The following is a 14,200-nucleotide window of genomic DNA, read 5'->3' as shown; positions in this document are numbered from 1 at the left end:
GATTTGCTTCTCACCTTCATCCATTCCAATGTTGCTTCCCTATAAATTTTTGTTTATTTCACTTAATGCAAACTTCATTTCTGCCTGGGCCTTTTTTATGCTGTTGCAGTACCTAATGAGTTCCTTGAGAGTCCTGATAACCAGTGTTTTGAACTCTGCATCTGATAGATTGATAGATTGCTTATCTCTATTTTGTTTAGTTGTTTTCCTGTAGTTTTGTTCTGTTCCTGCCTTCAGGCTGTATTTCTTTATCTCTGGCAATTTGGCAGCCTCCCTGTGTTTGTTTCTATGTATTAAGTAGAGCTGCTTTGACTCCCTGTCTTAGTAGTGTGGCCTATTGTAGAAAAGTGCACCTATAATTTGTATGGGGTAGAAAGTTAAGTAATCACCAGGGTGGGTTAACCCGTATTGCCAGTCTGTGGTTCTGTGTATAGGAGGGCTTAGAGAGGGGACAATGCCACTGCCTGGCCTCTGGAGTTTTGTCCATCAGGAAGTTGTCTCCTGCCACTCGCCCTGACACCAGACACTTCATTTTCTCCCCGTGTGCCACTGGTGCCTTTTCAGCTGCTGCTCTGGTGCTAAAGCCCAGAGGGAATGAGTGTGCATAAGTCCTAAATCCGCTATGGGCCCTTTAAGAGGAAACTCCTGAGAATCCCGCAGTTTCTTCCACCATCCCAACCCTAACTGATTTTTACAGCCAGAAGTTATGGGGACTTATTATCCCGGTGCTGGAACCCTGGGCTGGGTGATCTGGTGTGGGGCTGGGATCCTCTCACTCCCAAGGCATCACTCTTGATTTTTATCCACCACACGTCAGTGTGGAACCACCTGTTCCACACCTCTGCCCCCCCCCTACCTATCTGGATAATTGTGACTTCTTTAATTCCTTGGTTTTCAGACTCCCATACAGTTCAATTTTCTGACAATTCTGGATATTTGTTTTGTAGTGTAGTTGCAGTTTTTCCTGTGGTTGTTCGAAGAGGTGAGCCGTATTTACCTACACACCTCCATCTTGACCAGAAATATCCCCTCCCTTACCTTTGTAATTTAATGGCTCTTCAAAGTCTCCCAAAGAAAGCTAACTTCATGTCTAAGACATTCAGAGCCCTGCACTATTTAAACCCTCTCTCTGTTTCTACCTTTGTCATAAACTCACTATATTCTGACCAAACTTAGAAAAACTCTCTAGTTCTGACAGTACTAATGTACTGCTGTATGTAGCAGTTAGTTACTTTGGTATGTTTCTTATCTAGCTAGTCCAAAAGTTACCAGAAGCAAGAGACCTCAAGACCTCATCTTACACAACCATATATTTTCCCTTGACACGTTACATTTATTTCCACATAGAAACCTTGGCCAGAGGGGGGTGGAGTTGAGGGGCTGGATAAAAAAAGATGAAGGGATTAAGGAGTACAAATTGATAGTTATAAAGTAGTTATGGTGGTGGAAAGTACAACACAGGGAATATAGTGAATAATACTGTAATGACTATGAATGGTGCCAGGTGGGTACTGGAAATATCAGGAGGAACACTTTGTAAAGTATATGATTGTCTAACTACTATGCCAGGGGTATCAAACTCATTTTCACTAGGGGCCACATTGGCCTCATGGTTGCCTTCAAATGGCTGAAATAATTTTAGGACTGTATAAATGTAACTACTGCTTAACTGTTAAGGAGTTAAAATTACATTCAGCCCTTTGAAGGCAATCTTGAGGCTGATATGGCCCCTGGTGAAAATGAGTTTGACACCCCTGCCCTATGCTGTACACCTGAAACTAATACAAAATAATATTAAATGTAAAGTGTAATTGAAAAATAAAAGAAACGTTCAATGTACTTTTCTTTCAAAGCAATTCTTCATTCCACTGGCACCCTTTTTCAACTTCTTGATTCAGAAGATAATAATTACGTTCCTTTAAAAAGTTACCTTCTAAATTCATCCTGAGGTTTCAGATTTTCAAAATTCCATACATATGTGAGAATCCTCTCATTAAAGATATTTTTGCTAGGGTTCATTGTCAAATTTTTTGAAAAGAAATATTCTTTCTAAACAGGCCACTCACGAGAATATCATTAAAATACGAAATACTATAACTACTTCTTACCTTCATGGTAACTGTGATGGTGCTATTTACATTCGCTTTATGCAACCAGCCTTGTTTTATCACGCCACCTTTCTGAGAACATAAAGATGATGAATCCTGAAAAGAGCAAAAACCATCAGTGAAACAATAGCCAGGCATCTAATCAGATACTGGGGGGACCTTCCCCAGCTTCCAATTAAAGCATAAAGTTCCCCTCCCTCTGCAAAGATGCCTAATTTCCCTTGAAATTGTCAATGGCTGAATGAAAGCCTATGGGCTATGCACATAGTAGGCACTCAATATTTACTTAATCATATGAGCTGTCATCTCTGGGAAAGTCTTCTGCATTATGTAAACAGGCAAATTGCCCCTCAAAAATGTCACAAACATCCAAGCCATCTGTCCCGTGAGGGAACTATCAGGCAGGAGAGTCCAGATGAATCACCAAACCACATGCGCAGTGTGGGAAGAGCTACTCTACAAGCATGTTCCACAGGTAGAAAAATGTGTCTATATCAAATCATAGCACATTTCAATTGATTTTTTTTGCTCAACTCCACTTGGAAATGCAATGACTTTTAATTTTTAAAAAACACTCATTAGTTTGAAAATTGGCCACAGATCATTCAAAAACAATTGTTTTCCTCATCTTAAGGAAATCCCTCTCAGTAGAAGTGACCTTGAAGAAACCAATGCAGTGGCCCCAATCTTTACCTCATCTTTCTCACAGTCCTCATCAATTTCAAATACATGATTGGGAATCTTTTCTGGTCTCAGAGATTTGCTGAAAATGCAAGAGAATTGTCTTAAGCACTGAACAGAACAGACAAAATAAAACAAAACAAGACCAGCAGACTTGTTTCTTTCACAACCAGGAATATGCCAAGAGATGAGGAGGAGAGATTCTTTTCTCCCTTCCAAACTCAGACTCTGCCCTCTGACTAAACTTATACTTCTTTTATATAAAGGACTCCCACGTGTGCAGCCAGCAGCAAAGATATAACTAAGCCCAGACACTTTGTCAGAGAAGGGCATTGCCAAGGAATGTGTGCCAGAGCTGTTACTGGTGGCAGAACCATATCTTTTTCTAGGTGGAAAAGCAACATAGTGTAATTCATGCTCTTCCATCTGTTTGATGTATGACCTTGGATTGGTCATCTTAGAACTCAAGTTTTACAGGGCATCTTCAGGACTCATTTTTCTCTTCTGGGAAAGGGCTTTGAAAACTATAAAAGGCTACACAGCCCTGGCCAGGTTGCTCAGTTGGTTGGAGTGTTGTCCCATACACCAAAAGGTTGCAGGTTTGCTCCTTGTTCAGAGTAGATACATAGGTTGCAGATTCGATTCCTGGTCAGGGCACATACAGGAGGCAACCAAATGATTTTTCTCATATATTCATGTATCATTGTTTCTCTCCCCTCCCTCCCCCACTTCCTCTCTCTCTAAAAATCCATATAATGTATCCTCAGATGAGGACTTTTTAAAAATCTGTTTTGTAAAAAAGGTTACATACACAAAGTCATATTTCTCCTAAACTTTATCTGAAGCTATCCTGTGAGGTTGGTAGTGCTATGGATAAGAAAAGGAAGAAAAGTGAGACCTCAAACAGTGTGAGTCCTGAGTGGCCCAAAGTCATCTCTAGCTAGTATGTGGTAGAAATAAGATGGAACCCTGACAGTCTGGCTCCTGGACCAGTGTGCTCACAGCAGTCCCTCAAGTCAATGGAAAGAGATGCACTTTTGTCAAAAGGTATCAAATTGAGCCAAGTATCTTTGAGGTTTTTCATTGACACCATTGGACAATAGTAACTACAGTATGCAGAGTCAAATAAAGATGACTTTATGGTCAATACAGATACATCAAAGCCAAAAAGTGAACTTGTACATTTTGGAAAGAATTTCAGTGAGCAAAGTTAGAACATATTCAGTTACCAAAAATACTGCATTTATGAAATATGCTGACTGAGGTTTTTCTGTATCATAAATTATAACTAAGAAGTTTCAGAAGTGGTTAAAAAAAGATAAAATGTTTATTAATTCTCCTTTTCAAGGCTTCCCTTGAATTCTGGACTTACCATGGTAACATTCGAAAGTCCCCAGAGAATTCTTCATATTTGTAGTTTACTACATGCCAATCCATGCTGTAGGTTTTAATACACTGAAAGAAAAGAGGAAATCTGTAATTTTGTATATAGGAAAGTAGACATATAGCCACTTTTTAAAATTCTGGCAATAAGCTGCCGGATTTCTAAAAATCACTTGGGAAATGTTGGTACTCAGATCTTCCTTTGGGGATTAACTGTGTCTCCCTAAATGAATTGGCAGCAATAAATGCCATTTCTTATGCTCTCTTGAACACTGAATCCAAGTGCAGACAATATTCAAATCCAAAAGAAAAAGACTAAGAACACACGCTGCTTGTGACGGTGTTTAAGCTGTAATCCCTGTATCACATCATACACACTTCTTCCGTAGGTCAGTTAAAGTGACCACAATTTTATTTTTCATTTACACTAAAGGAAGAATATTTTAAATATATGATGAATGTTCTTCTGTGGCCTTTGAGCATCTTACTTCTTTGACAAACAAACTCTGAGCCCTTTTTTCAGCATCTTCTGGTACAGTGGACTGCACTGTTCTGTGCTGACGACTTATCACCGAGATCTAGAAGACAAGGAACATTCTTGCTTTAAGAACTGGCTTGGCAAATGCAGGGTTTTTTCTTTAAAAAGGGGCTTATGAACTCACAGATATATCTTCCATTGGAAACATAAGCAAGTCTCTGAGAGGGTCGCTGTAAATCTGGGTTTTTCTTTGGGTGATAACATTCTCATAGTCCAAAGGCTCAACAACTTTAGTCTTCTCCTTAATGAGAGACAAAAACAGTTAATACAGTCAAACTCATAAAAGGTAAGTTTCTCCCCATGTGCTAAAGACACACTGTTTCACAAAAGAAGGGATAACAGATGATAATAAGCACTTAAAAGAGACACTTCTCAAGAGAAATATTCTCCATAACTAAATACACACCAAGCACACACACACAGACCTCTCTGCTAAAGGCAAGAATTCTGGAGAGATGGCACTGTACTCTGCTTATCCATGTATCTTCTACAGATTTACTAAATTTTAAAGTAAAACAAAAAATGGTATATTTCGTCCTGGATGGTGTGGCTCAGTGGACTGAGTACCAGCCTCCCAAAAGGTCACCTGGACTCCCAGACAGGGCACATGCCTGGGTTGTGGGCCGGGTCCCCAGTAGGGGGTGTGCAAGAGGCAACCACACATTGATGTTTCTCTCTCTCTCTTTCTCCCTCCCTTCCCCTCTCTCTGAAAATAAGTAAATAAAATCTTAAAAAAAATTTTAAGTGGTATATTTGGAAGCCTAGCAGTTGATATTCCCTGAACATTCATTATTCATTGGGTAACTGAAGGGGAGGAAGTTTCAGCACCCATGTGCCTACTCTGTAACAGGCACGCTGTCTAAAAGGGTGTATCAAAGTTCCAGCATAGCTGGGGCAAGCACAGGCACTACAGATGCTTGATCCAGTGGTCAGGGTAGAAAAGGGTGAGTTCCAGGTGGCAAAGTTGGTGGATCCCTGTTGAACTTCCCAGTAACCTGACCACTGATAGTGGGGCCCTAGCCTAAATGTAATGTTACAAAGAGCCAGGCCAGTGACTCTGAAAAATCTAGAATATGATTTATTAGTAAGACTGCTAACAGCATTTACTGAGCCCTTTGTATATGCCAGGCACCATGCCAAGTGCTTTCTCTATATTGTCTCATGTTATACTCATAATAACACTATGAAAGAGGTTTAATCTTTGTCCTCATTTTACAGATGAGGAAATCCTGAAATCAATTCCAGTAAAGTACCTTGCCCACCTTCAGAGCTAGAATTCAAATCTTGTAGATGTGCTGTTCTTTCTACTTCTGGCAACTTTTCCTCCCCTTCCTATCATCTTTTCCTTCTCTGAACACGCCATGATGTGATATACCATCTATTTTATCTCTCTGCCTATCTAAGAACAGGGATTCTCCTTTATTAGCTCACTGTCATAATCCCAGCACCTCAAACATTCACTAATTTTTCAATGAACTTTGAGATATTCAGATTCAATCAGAGCCATGTCTCAATACAGTAAGCTGGCCCTGGCTGGCATAGCTCAGTGGATTGAGTGCAGGCTGCAAACCAAAGCATTGCAGGTTCGATTCCCAGTCAGGGCACATACCTGGGTTGCAGGCCACGGCCCCCAGTGACCACACATTAATGTTTCTCTCTCTCTCTTTCTCCCTCCCTTCCCTCTCTAAAAATAAATAAATAAAATAAAATAAATACAGTAAGCTAAACCAAGGTGGATATATTAGCGATTTTCAGTAACATTGTACTTGAATTAAATTACTTTCCTTAAAAATTTTATAATACTGCCCTGACTGGTGTAGCTCGGTGGATTGAGCAGGGGCCTACAAACCAAAGGGTCACCAGTTCAATTCCCAGCCAGGGCACATGTCTGGGTTGCAGGCCAGGTCCCCCCAGTAGGGGGCACATGAGAGGAAATCACACATTGATATCTCTCTCCCTCCCTTCCCCTCTCAGTAAAAATAAATAAAATCTTTTTAAAGCATTTATAATACAAACTATATAAAGAAAACTTAAATTTAAGATAAATTAAGACATCATACTGAGTGAATTTAACATATATTAAAACTTAATACTGGGAGCAAAAGGAGAATAAGGGGAATAAATGGTAATAGAAAAAACACAATAAAGATAAAACTCAAAAAGATATATTCAAAAAATGAAAGTTATCATTATGGATTAGGGGTTATATTTACATTTGTGTACACAGTATCTGAGGCAGTCTGCAGTACAAAGTACCCACATAATCTTTTCAAACGGTTTTTATAACTTGATTCCCAGTTAAGTCATAGCTATATCACATATATGAAGGGCATCTCAGAACTTTCTCTCTAAGTTGACATAGAAAGATTGGAGTGTACCACTCTAACCAGTGATAATCAGTGTTCAACAAGTCTAAAAGACTCTAACAAAAACAGTATGGAAGTTCTTCCAGAAACTAAAAATAGAACTACCATATGATCCAGCAATCCCACTTCTGGGCCTATATCCAAAGAAAACAAAATCACTATCTCAAAAATATTATCTGCACTCCCATGATCATTACAGCCCTATTCACAATAGCCAAGACATGGAAACAACTTAAGTGTCCATCTACAGATGAATGGATAAACAAAATGTCTCTCACACACACAATGGAATATTATTCAGCCATGAGAATGAAGTCCTGCCATTTGTTACAATGCTGGTAAATCCAGAAGGCTTTATGCTAAAGGAAATAAGCTAGACAGAGAAAGACAAATACTATATGCTACCACTGAGACAGGCCAGTAAGCCAGAACAAGTGGAATAGGGAAACTGAGTCAGATGGCTGAGCAAACTGACAGGGCAATATACAGGCAGATACAGAAGGTCACCTTCTAGAGATAACATCTAGGCCTCAGTTGTATTTCAGCTCCAGACCCAGAAAAGCATCAAAACCAGGTGGGTGATGCCAGAACCAGCTGCACTGACTAATAACCCCCTGCCCTGGCACTGACCAATCAGTGGAGACCATGACCCTGAAAGGGCACACCTGGAGAGCTACTGGATATTATTCTGAGACCCTCCCCTGAGAGCTCCCCTAAGGTTCCTGCCTGCAAGAGAGAGAAAAGTTCAAGACACAGGACCCAGTGCTCTCCTTCTGGGGAGCAGCCAGTATCATTCCCTTCCCCTTCTTCCCCCACAAGCATGCATCTCCTTAACTGTAAGAGACCCCACACAAGCTTGTCCCAGTGAGCTAAGGCAGCCCCACCTGGGCTCTCCTGTTGCTTCTGTGCTGAGCCCTTCCTTGTTTCACTGTCTCCAGCTCTAATAAACATACCCTTATAGTCACCTGGCCTGGTGTTTTGAAATCTTTCCTGCACAAAGTCAAGAACCCACACACTACACCTACTGGCCCTGGACAGACCCACTCAGGGCCAGATCCCTGTCTAGTAACATCACTTATATATGGAATCTAAAAAAAGTAGAATGGCAGTTGACAGGGGCAGAGCGATGGAAAATGGAGAGATGCTGTTCAAAGACTTTCACTTGTAAGATGAGTAAGTTCTGAGGATCGAATGTACAGCACAGTGACTACAGTATACTTTTACGTTGCCAAGAGAGTACATCTTAAAAGTTTTCACCATACACACAACAAAGGTAACTATGTGCCGTGATGTATGTGTTGACTGTGGTAATCATTTTACAATGTGTATTTATATTAAATCACACTGTATACTTTAAATATGTACACTTTTTATTTTTCAATTATACTTGAAAAAGCTGGGGAAAATATCCTAACAAATATATACTTTATTTCATGTCCTAAATTTGGATTTGTAGAACCATGAGTCAAATCAAGCACATCACCCCTATCATGTTTGTGAGTACTCATGAAAAATTAGTCAAAATAGAAAAAAAATCCTGTTTGGGGACCTCAGAGATTTTTTTTTAATCATTGGTCAAATACAGTTTTCTCCTTTTTACTCCCAATCCAGTAGAGATTTTCTAATAGAAAAATTAGACCACATTGTCCTACATGTACCATATTTTCATGGACCCAAGTGAAAGTAAACTGTGACTGCAGCTTCCAGCTCTAACACTCAAAGTCTGTGATCAATTTCTCAGAGAAGTTAAATGAATAAAGCCCCATCTAAGAAAGCAAGCCTTAGGCACTGGAAATAATTTCAAAGTCTTGCCTTTGGTGCCAACCATCCTCCTAATACCTATTGCAAAAACAGTCCTCAAATTTCAATGTTTAACCTGTTGAATTATCATCTGTTAATCTCTCCATACAATAATTTCACAGGTACCTTCTCCAAGAAACTTTGAAAAAGAAAACAAAATATTCCTTCCGCTTGTAATGTAGCTCACAACATGGAAAAGCATTATGTCAAAATGAAATCACTTCTTTAAATGCACAGTACATGCCTTCTAAAAATGAAACTCACAGTTCCCCCATGTTTTGAAAGCCACATATTCATGTTATAGAATACAAGGTTTCATGTTTCATTTAAAACTGATTAAACTGAGCATTCTGGGTCTTCATCTATACTTCCTTTGTCAGGGCTCAGCTGCCGAAAAGGTTGAGGTGGCTATTCTGGGTCCAACAAAACTTCCCTAATAGAAGATGTAGGCCTATGAATCCGACTTCATCTTTAAAGATGAAAAACAGGAGGGGCTGAGCCACCAACATCCTCACCCTACCCCTGCATCCAATCCCCATTTTTAACTCCACCCCTTTCCCAGGCATTAAAAGCAGAATTCAAACTAGCAGTGGGAGAGGCTACAGTAGGAGTCAGTCTCAAAGAACTGACCCCTACATTTTCCTTGCAGTAGGATTCTTATAACTCTATTGGTATCCAAGCAAGGAAAATCTCTGACTTTTCGAATTACGATTTAATGGTGAACCTGCCCTTCGGTCTAGAACATATCCCTTATCTCACTTTCTTATTTATCATTTTATTGTTAGACTTATTATTAGGGTTACTGTAAATAAAACTTCTACCACACACAAAAAGGGTCATTCTCTCAGGTTTTCCCTTCCTGCCACTCTGTGCACAGACTGGCCTAAAAGGTGCTTTTTCACAACTCAAGAAAATGATCTTGTAATACATGGTACTTTATAAACCCTCAAAAAATAGCAAGTCCCTCCTGTGTGTGCACTGCTATACAGTTCTGTAGCAACATTAAGTAAAACGCAAAAGCATTTTTATGCAATCTGGACAGAAGCAAGCACATATTTCAGAATTCTCTCTTCCTATATAGTGACAAGAGAGCCGTCAACCAAAATTTGGAACCTACTCAGTTTGCACCATGGGTGGGGGGAACAATTTGCCTTTGAAAGTTTGCATTCACTGATATCCTAATCTCTCTTGCAGTAACTTGCTAGTAATATTATTCAGGTTTATTGTTGTTGTTAACTAGAAGATCACTTTCAAGTCTTAAAAAAATCCTTTTGGCCATGACTGATGTGGCTCAGTGGATTGAGTGCTGGCCTGTGAACCAAAGGGTCACTGGTTCAATTCCCAGTCAGGGCACTTGCTTGGGTTGAGGGCCAGGTCCCCAGTTGGGGGCGCGCAAGAGGCACCACACATTGATGTTTCTCTCCCTCTCTCCTTCCCTTCCCCTCTCTCTAAAAATAAATAAATAAAATATTGTTTAAAACACTTTCATGTAATTGTCTAACCACTATGCTGTATACCTGAAACTAATATAAAATAATACTGAAGGTCAACTGTAATTGAAAAATGAAATTTAAAGAGTGAATCGCCAAAAAAAACTTTCAATATACGCTCTTCTTTCTCGTTCACACAAAAAACATTCCAGTAGAGAAGGAAAATACTATCATTTCAACTTATCCATGAACAAACTAGCTGAGAGGTTTACGATCAGCTGTGTCTACATTTAGTAGCAAAACCAGGATTCAAATTCAGGTCTTCCGACTTCTGATTTTCTTTCTTTTCTTAGGAGTATTTACCAAACCCGACTTATTCATGTACAATCTTCAAAAATGTTGGCACATCTTCTGCAGTGTCATACTATTTCATATTTTCTTCACAGCAAATCTCTTCTTCATTGAAATACATTTATCAAAACAGTAAGCTTATATCATTCCCATAAAAGAAAATACTTCAGTTTTCCTAATCTCTAATAAAATGAAATTTAAAATGTCATCTCTGTACTACAGTTTGGAATGCAGTGCACTCTGCACTCTTCCAGGCTTGCTCAGGCCAAATCTCAGTGGACTTCCTCCATGTGTAAACCCTAAAACACGATTCCACAAATTGAAGTAACTTTCTGATTTCTAACATAGAATGAAAGGGCAGACACTGAAAAAGGAAACTTATCAGTACAGATTCCGTTATAGTCTGTTCCTTGGTCCACAGGAGAGGAAACAAGGATCTAAACTAGGAGTTACTAGCAGCATCAAGTACTTAGATTTAATGATTTTGCGGTGGTTCTTGTGCATCCTGAACAACTATGAAACCAAGTCGTAGTCTTAAAATAAATAGGTAAGTATGTATGTGCCAAGTAGATATCCACCCATCTATTTAAAAATACACATGACTAGCAAGCCTATTTATGGGATCATCAAAAAATTAACCATATATTTTTAATTTCATTTAAAAAGCAATAATTGTGTGATATTTCTCTATCAAGAATGCAAAATAAGTCTGGGTTACTTTTGCTTAGATATTTCACCAAAGGTCATTAGTTTATTGGTAGATCTTTTATTTTAGGAACAAGTTCTCCTTAAGAATTCTTACAATGTATCTTCTGCAAGTCTAAAGTGAACACTGGCTTCACAGAACCCCTCCTGTAACACACTGGGAGGGAGACCAAGCACACAGAACATTTAGCAGTGGTGCAGAAGCCAACTCAAAAATCTCTCTGCATGACCACCACCATCACTGCCCAATTTACCAAATTAAATTCTAGTGCAAGAAGGAGCACAGCAACAGCTGGTTTAAGAAAGAGAATTATTTAGCCCAAAACTTAGGAGCTCATTTTCACAGTATTGCTGTCAGACTACAGTTTCAGTGGCACCTGAACCTATCATTGCTGAAAATAACAATCTTAGGAGAGAAGTAATATGCTCAAAAAGAGGGGGTTACTCAGGGAGTCTCTTCTTCCCATCACTCTTCCACCTCCCTTCCTTGGGGATTTCCCCAGATCCTCTGGGGATTCAGCTCCTGTTTTGTTTCAGACATGCGTAGCACAATTTGGAGCACTTCCTCCACCAGAGTTATCTTAAAATAACACTTCACACTCAAAATGGCCACCGGAGGCATGTAATTTCCGGCAAAGCACAAAAGAAAGTAACTTTGGTGTAAGGCAAATTTATCAAGTTCCTACTAAGGTCCAAGCCCTGTGTTGGTGCCTGTTAATGCAGAGATGAAAAAGAATCAGACTCTACCCTTGAAAAGTTGTCTAGTGAAGAGGAAAATAAACTCAAGACAGTCAAGTTGCTCACCGAAGGTATAATAACTTAAAGCCTCACTTTGCTTCCGTGATTTGTCATACTCTCTCACAGCGACATCTTGTTCCAACAAAGTGAATGCACAAGTGCTTTAGCATGCTAAGTGTGCGGGCCCATCTATGCACATCCATATCAATCAGAAGAACTTCCCAGTATGAGTATATGTGGTCCCTGACCATTTCATTTTGTCTTCTACCTTTATTGAAAAACTCCATGAGATCAGAGACTAGATAACTGTGGAGAGTGGTGCAGGAGGGTGAGCCGCAGCAGAAGTTGTGCTCTGACTAACATAATGAGAAATGTCACAACTGCAGACTAGGCATTTCTTGAGAAGGACCCCACACAGCTTGGCAACAAACCGTAACTATATGGGACTTTTTTCATAATGTTCAAACAGTATTTGACTTTGATACGACCCTTTCTTTTCTAAATTATATGATTACCTTCACCAGCTCATTTCTTTCCCTCTTTCCCAGTAGGAACCCCAAGTACCGAAGAAGCCTTGAATTAATATAACCTGATGATGCTGCTAGTGGAGGAAAAGCCATCTTTTTAATTAGAACAACACAACTTAGCAAAAATAACATGAATAGGTTTTAATGAAGATTGTTTATCAGGGCAAATCTTGGCACAAAAACCCACATACAAATTTCATTCAAAATGATGACCTTTCTTAAAGTTAACTAAGGAGAAAACTCATACTTCATGAGACCATTGGGTTATGCTTATTCCTAATCCACACTCTGGTTTATATTCTTCCTCTGGTAGCCCAACTGCCACCAATCTCTCTCTCCTACAGTCTTTATTTTCTTTACTGACTATTGTGGAACTTACTCATATATAGCACAGAACTGCTTTGTGGGTAGTTTGCTCATTAGTCTCCTTACAGGGACTGTCATCATGTGGAGGGACAAATAGTGTGCCTTGTGCTTTCTCTACCCTTTACATTATACCAAGTTAAGCATTTTGTATTTATTATCTCGCTTAATTCTTTCAAAACCCCCACAAGGGAGATTATTATGCTCATTTTGCAGATGAGGAAATTGAGGCTCAGGCAGATCTAATGTTACACATTAGTGGAGGTGGGATTCAAACCTGTATCTGATGGACTCCAGAGTCAGTGCCCTTAACCATGATACACATAAACCTGTGTACACTGAACTTAAAAATCAGAATTTCCCCACCTTTGATCCTACTGTGTTTCATTTCTTTGAAGGGACTTTGCATTTTAGGATTTGCTAAAGCTTCCTCAAACTAGCCTATCATTTTAACCTGAGATCTTGTTTTCTCATCGGCCTGAAGATGTGAAGCTGGCTTATACAGCTTCTAATGTCACTGGATAAGGAGTTTTGCATTTCTAAGATGTTACTTAGGGTTTAGCATTTGCTATCAATGACTAGGGATTAGCACCTTAGATCTTTTACTTTGGGGGAAGGAGCTGGCAGATTCGACTTCAAGTGGGTAAGAATCAAATTACAAAAAAAAAAAAAGCAGTAAAATATTGTCAGCAGACTACGTCTAATCCATCTCGGTACTCTCCACAGAACCTGGAAGGGGAGATGTGAGAACTACAAAGCCAGAAGTTTTTGTGGCTCATGAGGGATAAGCAGTGGAGTAATACAAACATTGGCAACACATAAGGAGAGAGGGAAAAGTCATTGTTAAGGCTTTCATAATTAATTTTCAGATCCCAGGTTTAATTTAGGAACAACTTACTGTTGTTAAGAATCACCAAAATGAGATTTAAATCTAACATGGAAACACTGAGAAAAAAATGAAACCTTTTTTTTTCCTCTTCAGAGTTTTTGCATAGGGAGCAAATCTTTTTAAATGCCAAATTACTTACCTTTTCCTAGTCTACTTAGCTATTTTTATAAACTGAAAGAATATTTTTCAAAACCTACAACAGACTTAATTTTTAAAAGTTATGAAATAAACAAGTCTGTATACATACTATATTAGTTTCAACTCAGTTAACAAGTACTTTTCACAGCAAACTCAAATATTATGCAAATAGCCTAGATTATC

General features: G+C 39.2%; 1 protein-coding gene across 2 annotated transcripts in view; it reads right to left on the bottom strand.

Moving 5' to 3' along the window:
* Nucleotides 1–14,200, bottom strand: part of DOCK11 (dedicator of cytokinesis 11) — a 187,886-nt gene that overhangs the window by 138,533 nt on the left and 35,153 nt on the right. For both annotated transcript variants that reach the window (XM_045817499.1, XM_045817501.1), the window contains exons 2-6: nucleotides 4,835–4,951; nucleotides 4,661–4,750; nucleotides 4,162–4,244; nucleotides 2,802–2,871; nucleotides 2,109–2,204 (exon numbers count right to left, since the gene is read on the bottom strand). In XM_045817499.1, the coding sequence (XP_045673455.1) occupies nucleotides 2,109–2,204; nucleotides 2,802–2,871; nucleotides 4,162–4,244; nucleotides 4,661–4,750; nucleotides 4,835–4,951 (456 nt within the window). The remainder of the gene's footprint in view (nucleotides 1–2,108; nucleotides 2,205–2,801; nucleotides 2,872–4,161; nucleotides 4,245–4,660; nucleotides 4,751–4,834; nucleotides 4,952–14,200) is intronic.

The sequence above is a fragment of the Phyllostomus hastatus genome, unplaced genomic scaffold (assembly GCF_019186645.2).
Source record: "Phyllostomus hastatus isolate PE091 unplaced genomic scaffold, TTU_PhHast_1.1 phas_scaffold_28, whole genome shotgun sequence".
NCBI lineage: Eukaryota > Metazoa > Chordata > Mammalia > Chiroptera > Phyllostomidae > Phyllostomus > Phyllostomus hastatus.
Note: the sequence above shows the minus strand (reverse complement) of the source record. Positions and strands in the feature narration are given on the sequence as shown.